This window comes from Electrona antarctica (assembly GCF_951216825.1).
Source record: "Electrona antarctica genome assembly, chromosome: 5".
In the NCBI taxonomy this organism is placed as follows: domain Eukaryota; kingdom Metazoa; phylum Chordata; class Actinopteri; order Myctophiformes; family Myctophidae; genus Electrona; species Electrona antarctica.
In genome coordinates, this window is record NC_136810.1 from 18,678,970 (window position 1) to 18,693,628 (window position 14,659).

The following is a 14,659-nucleotide window of genomic DNA, read 5'->3' on the forward strand; positions in this document are numbered from 1 at the left end:
CCTGAGGCTGCAGATGCAGTAGCGGCCGCGGGTTGAGAAGCACAGTAGTAGTATCTCCCAGGAGTGCATCCAGTGTCTCTCATCTTTGACGTGTCTTAACGCGGTTCTCGCTCGCTTCCTGACTCCTTGTGAGTAACAATTGTAGGCACAGAACTAGTTTTTAGTCTTGTCCAATAACCACCAGCAGTACCTGTTAGTTAGGCGGGATATTGACATCATAGTTCAGTTGGTGATGAAAGCATGAAAACTGTAAGCTCTTTAACTGTTACCAGCTGTGCTCGTCGACCAAATGACTCGAACGCATTTGGAGCAAAATGTCGCAAACAAAGACACGGTTCTTTGGGAAGTTGTACTCTTCTGCAAGCATGTGTGTGTGTGTGTTCAGCTGGTGCTCGTTGACACTCATTAATGTCATGGCAATTATGTTTCTGCACTGTCAAATACTGTAGGTCTACATCTATTCTAAGGTAGCATATATAACAATGTGTATACATCTTTGTGTTTAAGCAGTTTTGAGAACCCACACATTTTCTGCGTGCGTGCAAAGCGTGCACACTGTGCGGCCCCCCACACACAATCATTCTATACAGTTGTGGCCCCCCAGACTAATCTAGTTGAATACCCCTGTTTTAAGCCATATACATATATAATCCTTCAAGTTTTTTTAAAGATATTGTTTGTGCCTTTTGCCTTTATTGATAGATTTATAGTAGTTTGACAGGAAAGGGGGAGAGAGATGGTGGTGGGAGACACGCAGCAAAGTCCGTCGGGATCGGGACTCGATCCCGCGACACACTGTCAGGCTGGATTACCAGCGTAGGGGCCTGGACTGCTCGGCCAGCCCAGGCCAATCTTTCAAGTTGTAACTAAAGCCTCAGTTATAATAGGCCTATCTCACAGCCCGCTTTCCATGCCCACTTCCGGTAAATAGTGGTGTCATTTAACATTAGCATTTACACGTTTTTTTCTCTGGAGAATCTAAGTACATTTTCTAATGTAAAAATGTGACAGACCAATATTATTATGAAGCAAACAAGATGGTAAATCAGCTCGAACAGATAGAACAAACCTTACCTTGAGAAAACAAAAGTTGTAGACTTCTTAAATTACCTCTGTTAACATGTAGCGTCTATGGAGTGACGTCACGCTATCACCACTAGCCCCGAAAGGGGGCGTATTAAGGGGGCGGGGAAATTCTGTGAGATAGGCTTATTAGTTGTGTGCCGGTGTCATTAAATATAAGATCTACAAGCTCACAATGTGATGCGTTGTGAGCTTGTAGAACTCAATGAGTTGCATTGGTGTAAATGTAAAGCATGTGATACAAAATAAATTGATGGTTAATCCTTTTGAAGCGCTTAGGCAGGAATCAAACAGTTTTGCAGTGCTTGAAATATGTATATGTATGGCAAGACAATTGACATTAAAAATGTCAATGATGTAAGGAAGGACCTGTCATTCAATGGAAAACATTCCTCGCACACAGGCTGCACTGCTACAACATTCAAATTGAGCAGTTTGCCAATCTGGCTTTTGGCCCAGAAGCCTGAAAGCTATGCAATCTCTACCATCTCCTGAAAAATATGGACGGATTAAAGTCACTGATTTGTGGACACTTTTATGGACACAGAAGTCTGCCAAAGTTTGTAGAGAACTCATCAAGTGTGGCTGCAAAGCTGAGCCCCTCTGTTCGAGAGAGTGTAGATGCCTGGACGCTGGGTTACTTTGCACAGCATTATGTCAATGTGCTGGTAATTGTGCACAGTCCAAAATAAGCAAGATGTAGAGTGCAAATTAAATAAGATGCAGAGAGTAAAATAAAGTGAATAAGGATATGCAGAGAATAAAGAAGATTCAAAGAGTAAAGACAATATATAAAAAATAGTAAAGTATATAAAAATAAATAAACATGATGTAGTGTAAATGTAAAGTCTGTGAAAGATTTAACGTAAATTGCACGCTGCGTTCATGATTTGAGGCTTTTTGTTCAAAACGGGCCAATCCTGAAAACTTTGAAAGCCAATGTTAGCCAATTAGAATGGAATATGAAATATTGGACAGATCCGTCTTGAACATATCTATATTTTATAGAGATAGTGTGCGATTTGCAGGATTTTTGGACAGAGGATAATATAAAAAAATGTGTTTTTCAAAAGTCCGCCTCCTGGTGGCGCTATAACAAGCCGTTCTGGAAAATTTGGGGCATCCAGGGAGTGTATGGGCAAAATTTGGCATCGACCGGGTTAACGGTGCCAGAGATTAGCTGGTAAAAGACGGACACACACACACACACACACACACACACACACACACACACACACACACACACACACACACACACGGACGGACTCACGGACGGACGGACTCACACACGGACGGAGTGCAAAACATACTCTCTCCTCATGCCTTCAGCCTGGTGGAGACAAAACAAGAGAAATGAAAAATCTGCACAAGCAATCTTGATAACAAACAAACAAACACACAAACCGATGGTACTTTTTACAATATGCTGAGTGAATATATATTATAGTGTGACAAAGAGTTTAAGAATATGAAACTTATGTTTAGATACGCGCCAGATGCCACTTTGATTACGCCTGCCCTTCCAACTTAGCACAAATCCTCATTGATGGACAAAAGGCCTGTCTATACTTTATTATCAAAGTGAGTGATGCGTTAGTCGCATATACAGTATATAGTTTTTGGCTTTTCTGCCTTTATTGATAATATCAAGTGAAGATGGACAGAGAGAAGGGGAGAGACATGCAGCAAAGGTCGTCATGAACGGGACTCGAACACGCAACGCGCTGTCAGGCCAGAGCCTATATGTGTCATGCGCCTTGACCACTTGGCCAGCAGGCACCCAGTTAGTCGCATAATTGCATTCTAATTACTGCAGTGCTACTTAGGAGGACATTATACAGATAATACATTTCTACATCACTTTGCCATGATCACTTTGGGGACTGGGCAGTGTTGTTTTTGGCTGCAAATTTCTATTTTAGTTGTAGTCATACAGTAGTCTTTTGAAAAGTTTTAGATTTAGTTTTAGTCACATTTTAGTCACCTGGAAGCCTTGGTCTAGTTTTAGTCGACTAAATATCATAAGATTTTAGTCGACTAAATCTACAGTTGATTTAGTCGAACAAAATGTTTTTAGGCGGGCCTTGATGCCGTCGTACTTACTTGCTGACGCAACGCGTTGTGAGCTTGTAGATCTGCTATTTTCAGCATGCAACCAAGTGTAAAATGACTTATACTGGATCTCTTGTCCACTATAGTCCCTTCCTAACATTTTAGTCTAGTTTTTATTTGTTTTTCTTAGTTTCAGTCTTAGTTTTAGTCATCATAGCTTAGTTTTCATGTAGTTTCCATTTAGTTTTCGTCAGTGGAAAAAGGTAGTCGACGAACATTTTCCGTCTTAGTTTTAGTCGACGACAACAACACTGGGCCTGTGAAGCCATTTTAAGAATCGCAATGATGATTAAGTGGAACACATGCTTGCATAGGATGTTTAGAGTTCCACTACACTGTATAAATAAACACTGTTCGGCTTTTGTGATCCAAGTCTATTCCAGGGAGCCATACGTAGATGTGTAAACTGAGCATAAAAATCACCAATCAAGCATCTATTTATTACACTAACAGTAACAGATATCGATGCAGAGCCATCGTTTTATTAATGTACTTCCTGGAACATTTGTCATGTGACTGTGGACTACTGCCACCACTGTCCTAACCACAGCCAACATTACAATTAAATAAAAATAGACCTCCATGTGATACCCTCATTTCCTGAAAAGGTTATGGACAAAAGAATACATACATATTATCATGTACAGTAATCCATAATGCTTTTGTATTGCCATGCATAAAATTAAGTCAAAAAGATCTTGGCAGTCCTTAGAGGCCATGCTGATCATCGCACCCAACCCATAAAAGATTGAAACGACCAAATACCTAAAAGTCCCATGCTCTCACTATGAGCCCAATGTATTTTGTTTTCAGGGGTCCCCCAGGGCTATGTTCCCTTCCTTTTTTCTCTACACCAATTTATTTCCGAAAATAAGTGACATACACATTGACAGCGCATTGCAACAAGACACATTGTGAGTTGTAGAGTTGTGAGGGAAATATCCACCCACCTTGAATGTAATTGTTACCCGAAATCACCAGTTGGTTATCAAAACCATGCAATGGAGTCAGTAGGCTCCGCCTGCGATTAGGAATCACGGAATAGAAATGACTGCCGCCAAAGCAAAAACATTGTGAAACAACTTCTGACCAGGGGGAGGTAGTTTTAGAGACCAGGATTACTGCCTGTTTTTGTGAGGGTACCTAACCTATAGGAGACACAGGGAGAACATGCAAACTCCACACAGAAAGGCCCTTTCGCCAACCCTGCCTCGGGTATGGCCACTGATGACGCGGAGGAGAGAACACGCCCCCCAGCGTCCACAATGGGAATCGAACCCAGGACCTTCTAGCTGTGAGGCGACTCTTTTTTTAAATATTTGTTTTGGGCTTTTCTGCATAGTTTCAAGTGGAGATGGACATGAAAGAGGGAGAGAGAGAGGGAGAGACTTGCAGCTAAAGTCGTCATGAACGGGACTCGAACACGCGACACGCTGTCAGGCCAAAGCCAGACAGCGGTATTTCTGATGGTTCTCTATCTGATCCCGAGACATTGCCAAAGCATTTCCGGGGGTCCCCGGCCAAAAACGTTGAGAACCCCTGCTCTATCTGATGGTTCTACAGCTATCTCACGGAGAGGGTTTGCAGTGTGTCTCATTGTGGTTGACAATACGGCCCATGACTGTTGTGTGTACAGGGAGTAGAGGAGAGGTCTCCGCATGCAGCCCTGAGGGGTTCCTGTGTTGGGGGGGGGGTCAGGGAGTCTAATATGATGTGTTTTTTTCCCACTTCCCTCTCCTTTCCAATTGCTCCCCCTGGTGGCCCCAGTTGGAAAACCACTGGTCTATGGTTGAGTGAACGGGGAAACACTTGGAAGGTAACCTTGATGTCACCAGTGTTTTTGGCAGCAAATTTAGATTGTAGTTTTAGTCACATTTTAGTCACCTGGAATGTTTTAGTGTTAGTCTAGTTTTAGTCGACTAAATATCATAAGATTTTAGTCGACTAAGATGTATTTTGGCTGGCCTTGATGCCGACTGTTTTTACACTTTTTCAACAAGCTCACAATGCATCGCAGCGAGACGCATTGTGAGCTTGTAGATCGGCTATTTTCAGCAAGCAACCAATTGTGACTTATACTGGATCTCTTGTCCACTAGTCCCTTCCTAACAATTTAGTCTAGTTTTTATTTGTTGACGAAATTGACAGTATATTTAGTTTTAGTCATCATATACTAATTCGTTTTTATTTAGTTTCCATTTAGTTTTTGTCAGTGGAAAAAGGTAGTCGACAAACATTTTTCGTCTTAGTTTTAGTCGACGAAATCAACACTGGTTCACTGATGTCAACAAACCCATCCACTTGCTTAAACCTGAAACCACTTGGCTTTGAACATCGATGGTGGGTGGAATGTAGGCCAATATTTGCTCATTTTAAATAGATCCGGAATCTTTCAGTGAGGGAGTGTTTTCTAACTTTTCTTCAGAATTATTATTCGTTTTCATGTTGGTACTAGAATGCAACATATTACTCAGTCATTGCAGTGTTTTTACATAAGCCATACTCAACATGTTGATTGATTGATTGAAATTTTTATTTCACAGTATGCAGAATGGGTATAGCCTACATTTCAAACGAAAGCACAAGTCAATACAACTGTTACTGTGGACGACTGGAGGCGAGCTTTAACAATAGATGAAACGATACGAAACACAAGATTAAAGTAAGCCAAGAGTCACACGTGAGCAAGTTAAACTTTGACCAAGGTATAAGAAATGGAGAGATTTTCACCAACAAAAAAAACAGAAGTTCATACACACAGAGCTAAGAAGAAAGGGGTGAGAGTGACGATCGAGGTCTTTGGGACACAGACCAGCTGTGTGTGACAGCACAGCTACACGCACGTCTCGGTCTGTGACAGAGAGAAGGGACAAGAAGAAAGGAAGATGGATGAGTGCAGGGTTAGAGAGCAGGGTTAGACTGGAGGAAAAGAGCAGGAGTAGGGAGAGGGGGGGGCGTGAGAGCGAAGGAGGGGAAGAAAGAAAGGAGAGGCGGAAAGAGGAGAGGGGAAGAGCCACATCCGGAGATAAAAACCCCAGAATGTGGTCAACAGTCTCAGCTGCTAATTACATCTGAGCTTTATTATGTCACTGCTTCTAAACTCTGAGTTCTTGTAGTTTTTCATTGTCTTTACCTCACCCTTTTACGGGTGCATGTGTAGTTTTAGCTCGAGTCGTATTCGTTTGAGGAATTGACTAGTTTTAGATTAGTGTTTTGTTTGACTTTTCCAAGGATTAAGCCTTGATCTATAGAAGCTATAGAAGCTTCTATAGATCAAAGGCTTAATCCTTGGAAAAAGAAGAACGAACGCATGACCTCAAACATGATTAACATATTATTTGCCACACGTGAACCGCAACCACCAAGAAATCTCGGGTTCAGTTAATATGATTGAATCCAGAATTTAAAATCATATATATTTTTTGTACTCTCATGGTAGAAACAGCCTACATCCGAATCCAACGTGCACGCGGCCACGCACGCGGTTATTAGTGTTTTTTCTGCTCAAAATGGGATAAAGTACCATGTTTGGGAGCTTATAAAACATTAATCCGATCTTGCGCTAATAATAATAATATTCCTCCCGGCGATTGTCCACAGCCTGGAGTGACGATTCCGCCTATGGTAACGGGAGGGAATGTGTTAACAAAACATGTTTATTAAAGGTCCTATATTGAGCAAAATCAGTTCAATATGGTAGGGCAGTATACGCCATGAACCCCAGTACCATACGTGTATATATAGTGACCACAGTGCCTATGCAGTTACAGAAAGAGTTAGAATTGGGGAAAGCAAGAATAGAGAAGAAATAAGCAGTGGTGGAAAGTAACTAAGTACTTTTACTTAAGTACTGTACTTTAAGGTATTTGTACTTTACTTGAGTATTTCCAATTTCCAGTACTTTTACTTCTACTACATCTCAGAGCCAAAATGTTGTACTTTTACTCCATTACAATTATTTGAAAATTTTAGCTACTAGTTACTTTGGCGATTTTTTATTAGAAAACATACATTAACCACTTCAACCCTATACATTTCGGCCATTTGAAAATAGCCGATCTACAAGCCCACAATGCGTCGCGTTCTTGTAGATCGGCTATTTTCAATATATTTTGTACACATTTTGGGACATTCTGCAATATGAGTACTTTTACTTTTAGTACTTTAAGTACATTTTGATGCCGATACTTTTGTACTTTACTCAAATACATTTTCAATTCCGTACTTTTACTTGTAACGAAGTAGTTCTAAATTGCAGTATTGGTACTTTTACTTTAAGTAAAACAATTGAGTACTTTTTCCATCACTGGAAATAAGGAACACAGAACTATAAAAGTGTGCTCCTCGGAGAGCTCAGATCCTCCACCAGGCGTGGTTGCATAACCCTGGTCGTATCGATCACATTGTGGTCCACTCTGTACCCTCACTCATGCATGTCAAACTGGGCGCCCTTGAAAAAAAACATATGGATCACTTGTGTACATAGCATGACGTGACTACATTAGTTTAGAGTTCAACTGAGTTATGGGAACACACACCCATGGAGTAACGAAAAATCTGGTGTTTCTTGTGAGAAGCGCAACATCTCATCCCCACTTCCTGCTCCGATCACCCAAGCGCACACACACACACACACACGCACACACACACACACACATGTTCCCCCCAGGGAGTGTCGTGTGGCCGGGCGCTCCTCCACGTCCTACGCTTGTGAGGTTCTTTTTTGCTGTCATTTTCCCCCCTTTTTTTCTTTTTTAACTCCTTAAGTCTAAAAATACCATCTGACCCCGGATGTTGGGGCTAGTGATGTTACATAAGCTCCTTGGGACTGAAGTGTTGGGACTTCGGTTTCTGGAACTCAGCACTCAAAAGTAAACAATGGCCGAAAGACAATTTCCAGGACAAAAAGGGAAAAATAATACCCACAATTATAGCTTCATTGTGATTTCAGAAATTGTCACAGGTCTTCCTGGTTTCAAAGGAGAATTCTGTCCCAAATTAATGTTTACTTAAAAAAAAAAAAAAGTACAGTTGTTTTTATAACAACACAATACTGATTCATCAAAGTTGGTATGGTGACTATATACATTGTGAGATACTTGATGTGTCATCACTTAAATTCAGCTCAAGTGGAGTTAGGAGGAGTTTTTTACCATTAATGTGGAGATTGTTTTGTCCATCATTGATTAGAATGAGTAAGTCAGATGGAAAAAAACATCCGAGTTGGACTTAGATGGTTTAACCGACAGCTTGAGTATGGAGGAGGTTCAGTCAGAAGTTTCATTGGTTCAATATTTGTAAAACCCACACACGGAAAGGGTAAGGGTAAATAGCACTGATTTACATTTTTTTTTAAAGGTTGAAAAATAGGTAGAGGTAGTTGGTTTCTGCCCAACAGCGCCGATATATTAGATTATAGTAGCACTGATCAACTATAAACATCAATTATGTTCCTGGGTTGGTCTTATACATTTTTTGTAGGCCACATGAATGAAACTACAAAGTCTTCTCCTGTCTGGCTGGCTATAAGGTGGTGTGCTATAGATTAGTACTGGGAGATAACGGTATGCAACTATGCATGTAACCAGGAGACATTACAGGACATTTGTGAGCTCTCATTCTCAGTAGTGGGTTTCACTTTGTCATTATATAGTAAACACATTAAAGGATGTTCATATTGTGTAACATAATTATGTTATGTTATTTGTTCTGTGCAAATATAATGTAAAGTCACCCAATTTGCCAACTGTTTTCATCAGGTATTGGTAGCAACTACTGGACGTCATTCTGTGTAATGTGTGTCATGTCCCAGAAGGGGGTACTGCATAAACAGTGTTTAGCACACACACATGAATCTGGCAGAATGCAGTTTAGTTAGTCCATAAGATAACATGAGTTAGTCGACTGGGAGACTATGGTTCAATATAAATAACTGCAATGTATTATGATACATTTCTTTTTATCATTTTAGGGTTAGGGCTAATGTTATAAATTGTTTTAAAAAGCAGTAGCAAAAATAAGTTCTGTTTTTCTCTCTGTGCATTTTGAAACCACAGGGGTGGATAACTTAATAGTCCAGATGGAGTTCTTGGAGTTGCTCCAGAAAGCTTTCATGTTGGCACCATGCAGATTCAAGTGGTGATTCCCTGGTTTCTAATACTTCATGTAGGGTGCTGACTATTTGTATGCCTACACATATCACTTGAACTCTCTCAGGAATAAAATATGTGAATTATGTTTTCCCTTTGGATTTTCCCTCAAATGTTTGAAATAGTTTGTAATAACTGTACTTGAATGCAGATGCCTGGTATTGTAATTGTTTGCAGATTGTTTGTAAGAGAGTACACTTCATATAATATAAACTGTACCTATTGATTAGTCACATGGTTTAACCCATTTTGGGCGGGAGCAAAGCAAAGTAAAGTTTCGGTGTTTATAGCATTACGGTATGTTATACTTTAGCTATTGAAAAATAGCAGATCTACAAGCTCATAGCGCGCCACTCGGTGGAGCGCTATATGAGCTTGTAGGTCTGCTATTTTTGAAAAATCGTGAAAATGTGGCGCAAATCTTCGAATATACATATTCTTTCAGAGCGAACGTTTTTAACTCAAATCTTTGCGAATTACGAATATCATAGTATAATATTTTTTTCCTTTCATAGTTTCATTGCTATCAATGCATGTCTATGAGGGACGTAACAGTAAGACAAACAAAACAAAACAAATCTTGAATCAACAGCCAGGCATGTACTGTAGGCCTACACTAATTGTAATCCACACCGTTGAAGCTCGACACACAAGAATGTCACTGCCTATAATGCTGCTACCATCTGTGTAATGAGTAATAAACACATTGGACATGGACACTCTCCTAAACTAGGAATAGACTATACAGTGTGTACTGTATGTATGTCCTATACAGTACGTCAGTTGTCAAAGTTCAAACACTGGTTGAATATCACTGACCCAAATGAAATCAGAGCCTGCCTTTTGTTTTGCTCACATGCTAGGTGACGGCTCTTTGATTTATTTATTACTCTAGACCTGTTTAGCCAATTTAAGACAGCTGATCTTCTAGCAATTTTCACCTTTCCCCTCCTTTTTAATTAATGAATCAATCAATTAATATTAATTAATTAATGTATTTATTAAATTTGGGACATTTTCGCCAATAACAACATTCCCAAGATAGGAGGGCGCCAAGTTGAATGTGGTTAAGTGAGTATATAGGCTACATTGAAGTATACATATCCATTTTACATAAACATCAAGAAACTCTTGTAGTGGGGCTCTTCTGGAATGTTTGTCTTTCGTGGGCCATATTTATGTTAACCTCAGCTTGTAATGCATCTTAACCTTGACCCCACTGTGATTAGCATAGAGAGAGAGAGAGAGAGAGAGAGAGAGAGAGAGAGAGAGAGAGAGAGAGAGAGAGAGAGAGAGAGAGAGAGAGAGAGAGAGAGAGAGAGAGAGAGAGAGAGAGAGAGAGAGAGAGAGAGAGAGAGAGAGAGAGAGAGAGAGAGAGAGAGAGGGAGAGAGAGATGCTTGGTAAAGTGCTGTGGTAGTTGTTGTAAATGATTAGGGGCTGGGGGAGAGAAGCAGCAGAAAGTGGGAGAGGGCACCTTGCGTAGATCACAGCTTTATCGTCGACTATGTTTAGATCTTGGCTTCCACGACTGCTTCTCAAGTAACAGGGCCGCCGGCTCAGCTCACCCCCCTTCAGACGTGAGACTATGAGAGCAAAGTGAGAGTTAAAGACAAACACTGGCAACACAGGAAGTCTGAGGAAAAAGAAAAAGAAGAGAGATGAAATGAGCCAATCAGAGCCACATAGTCGTAAAAAAAAGTAATTGAAAAAGGAGTCACAGAAAAGAGAGGGAGAGAACGGTCCGGGATCTGGAGTGTTCAGTTGAATCCCGAGCTCTCTCCTGTAACGGTGTTCCGCCTGTTCATCTTCGTCTGCTTGTCCCTCCACTGGCTGTGATGGGAAGATGTCTGGGGAAGGAATAGAGACTCCCAGCTGTTCCCCGGGCCCTAGCGACCAGCAGCGACCACCTAGCAGCCCTAGCGACCAGCAGCGATCACCATCTGCACATTTCCTGCGAGATGTGATCTTCCACGGCAAGTTTAAAGTGAGTGCAACCATGGGCAATTGGGAGAGAGAGAGAGAGAGAGGCTGATTGAGAAGGTTAGACAGAAACCTGCAGTGAACACACAGTGGAGGATTATAGAGAGCTATAGGGTGATACAAGGGAATGAAATGCTGAGAACATGAGGCAGGGAGTGAGTGAATGAGATGAATTGTGTTAGCTTTATATTCACTACTGATAACATTCAGCCTTTAAGTCTTCTTTAGGGACGAAACCCTTTCCAAAAACATAACGTTCTCAGCTATGGGCATTGTTTATTTATTGTTTTCAACTATCAATGAAATACTTTTTTGTACATCCAATAGTGAAAATAGCATATCTTAAAGCTCACAGTGCATATTTTCCCATGTTAACCTATTTCGATATGTCCAGAATAGGGACACTAGGTTTCATGCGGTTAACTTTATAATGTGTCCTCAAAATGTGTCAGATGAACTTTTTTTATAGTCTGAACAACACCTGAACTAGCTGTTGAATCTGCGTGTTGCCTTTCAGTGTTTGAATGTATTTATTTTGCCACAGTAGACATTTGACAAGCTATTAATTGTTCCGTCTCAATTTGATTTGAATAGAATTGTCTTCAGGTCAGATAACTCTTGTGACTGGAAAGAGACCTGCATTCCAAGTGCAATGCTGATTCATTAGGTGAAGTTGTCTGATAGGATTGATACTTGTGTCTGTGTGTCACATTGTGTCACACGCACGCACGCACGCACGCACGCACGCACGCACGCACGCACGCACGCACGCACGCACTCACGCACGCACGCACGCACGCACACACACACACACACACACACACACACACAAACAACAACAAAATAAACAGATTCGACCACTGTGTCTTGGCACTTAAGGTGCTTGGTGCTTGCTGTGCATTGTGTTCGTACTCCTGGGCAATATAAGTAATTCTAATGTAAACATTATGAACACGCAAAAGAATGCAGAAGCTGTACAATGACCTGACCCTCAGGATATCAGCATCTAATGTAAACATGTGAGCACGTGGAAGCTGTAACGTGGCCAAACAAAGAACTAAATTGAATACGAGGACAACGTCAAATCATAAAACACTTCACTTCGTCGGTTGTAACCCACGGGGGGGTGGGCATCTTCATATCCACACATTTGTGGATTTATTTCCATCAGTGTCAGCAGGGACGTGCAGAGAGTGTTAGGGGGGCAGGGGCTGAAATCCCATAAGAGGGCACTTTTGGACACAAATAGTGAAAATAGCAGAGCTCACAACGCGCCACAACGAGACACGTTGTAGCTTGTAGCTACTTGTAGCTTGTAGATCAGCTATTTTCGGGACGCAACCCAGCACTCTTTAGCTAGTGGAGATGCAGGGGTAACGACATGGATTTCTAAACAAATTTGTTCAATGCAAAATGCTGCGTTCAAGTTCCGGAGACTAAGGAAAAAAAGCAATTCTTCTGAATGCTGCATGCCTTCTGGTATGGCATGGAAAGGAGTGCAGGCATTTGCATTTCTTTCACCGTAGTAAATGCTGCATTCGTGGTCAGGAAAGGGCAGTTGTTTTACGGACGGGTAAAAGGGCAGGTCTGAAGCCCCCTTTGATGTCCATGTGTGCACGTCCCTGAGTGTCAGGGTTCCTAAATGTTCCTAAAAGGTGTTAAAGTGTGGACGGATGGATATGAAGTATACGTTGACGGTGGGAAAATGATACCGCCGCCGAATTAATACAATTTCCGCCAGAAACTGAGTGTATCAAATATGAGTGACTGAGTATATCGCAAACGGTACAGATCCACCTCCCTGACAATATTGCCGGGACAATTTGTTTATTTTTGGACCACAATTCAAAGAGATGACCCAATGTTATTCTCAATAGAGAAACTATACTTCCGTGACCCAGGGGATGAGTGAGTGACGTCAGGAATTCTGTACTCTATAGCAGCCTTTTTATGTTGTTTTATGATACTTGCCTTTTTTTATTCGTCCTTAACCCATTCTGGGCGGGAACCCCTTTTGGTGTTTTAAGCATTATGTTGTGCTTTAGCTGTTGAAAAATAGCAGATCTACAAGCTCATAGCGCGGCACCGAGTGCCGCGCTACGAGGTTGTAGGTCTGCTATTTTAGAAAAATTGTGAAAATGTGCCTCAAATTTTTAATATATATTCAGAGTGAGTGAACATTTTTAACTCAAATCTCTTCTTCTGGGGGGTCCCTGGAACAACATATTATCAGATGGTGGTCGGCGGCCGATTACATATACTTTTTGGGGTCCTTGACATGAAATATTGAGCACCACCGATACAGAAACATAGGTATTTCAGAAAACTGTCATGATTTAGAAGATTGTTTTTAAATTTCGACGTCAGGCCTAAATGGTTAATCTACATCTAATGGTTTCTACATAAAAAAAAATATGAATATGACTTGGAAACAGATAATCACTGATGTACGTGGGAGTAATACCATTGCCACGAGAATGAGGTTTGTTCCATATTGTCAATGTGGGTCAGAATGCCTGGATTAGAATCACTCCGTTCTGTTTTTTAATGTAGGCCAACAATCCATTTGATTGACAGAGAACAAATAGGCCAATCAGCAGGGTCGCATGCCTATCTAAACACGCTGCATAACATCGATAGGACAATATTATCATACTGTAAGTAATAACAAGGTTACATGATTGTTGGTCATAACTGAGTAGTGGCGTCATCAGTGGTGGGAACTAACCAATGCATTACATTTTTTCAAGTAGTAACTGTTCTCGAGCAAACCTTTTGAGAGTGTTTCCATTTTCTGATACTCTACCTACTGTATACCGCCTCTGTCGGGTGAAAACAGCATTATATCCAAGACTGTTATACTTTTCAGATAAGGATTCAAATTCAACAATTGCTATTGTTGAATTTGAAGCACCAGATCTACAATCTCAAAAACACGCTTTGTGTCGCGTTTCAAGCTTGCAGATCTGCTAAATGGTAAATTGTGCATTTATATAGTGCCTTTATCCAGGGCGCTTTACATAGATGGTGCATTACATTCACCCATTCACAGACACCTTCATACACCGAGTGCAATGCAAGTCACCAACCTGCTCATATAGGGAGCAATTAGCGGTTCAGAGTCTTGCTCAAGGACACTTCGACGCTAACTCTGGGGGAGGCCGGGATCGAACTGGGAACATTGCGGTTGTCATCTGGCTGCTCTACCGGCTACTACCTGAGCCGCTGCTACTTTTGATATTTTTGTGGAATCTGCAAACCAACCCTTCTTTTTTGTGTAGAACTGTACAGGTACTCCTATGGAGAATAAGAGGTTTCGGGACGGTTTCTTCTA

The 14,659-nt window shown here is 41.2% G+C and overlaps 1 protein-coding gene across 1 annotated transcript in view; it reads left to right on the plus strand.

Moving 5' to 3' along the window:
- The first annotated feature begins 11,166 nt into the window (after positions 1-11,166).
- The window catches only part of LOC306923422 (anoctamin-1-like), a 61,200-nt gene continuing 57,707 nt past the window's right edge, over positions 11,167-14,659 (plus strand). Inside the window, 1 exon segment of the mRNA XM_079501507.1 lies at positions 11,167-11,329. Coding sequence (XP_079357633.1) covers positions 11,189-11,329 — 141 coding nt within the window. The 5' untranslated portion in view covers positions 11,167-11,188.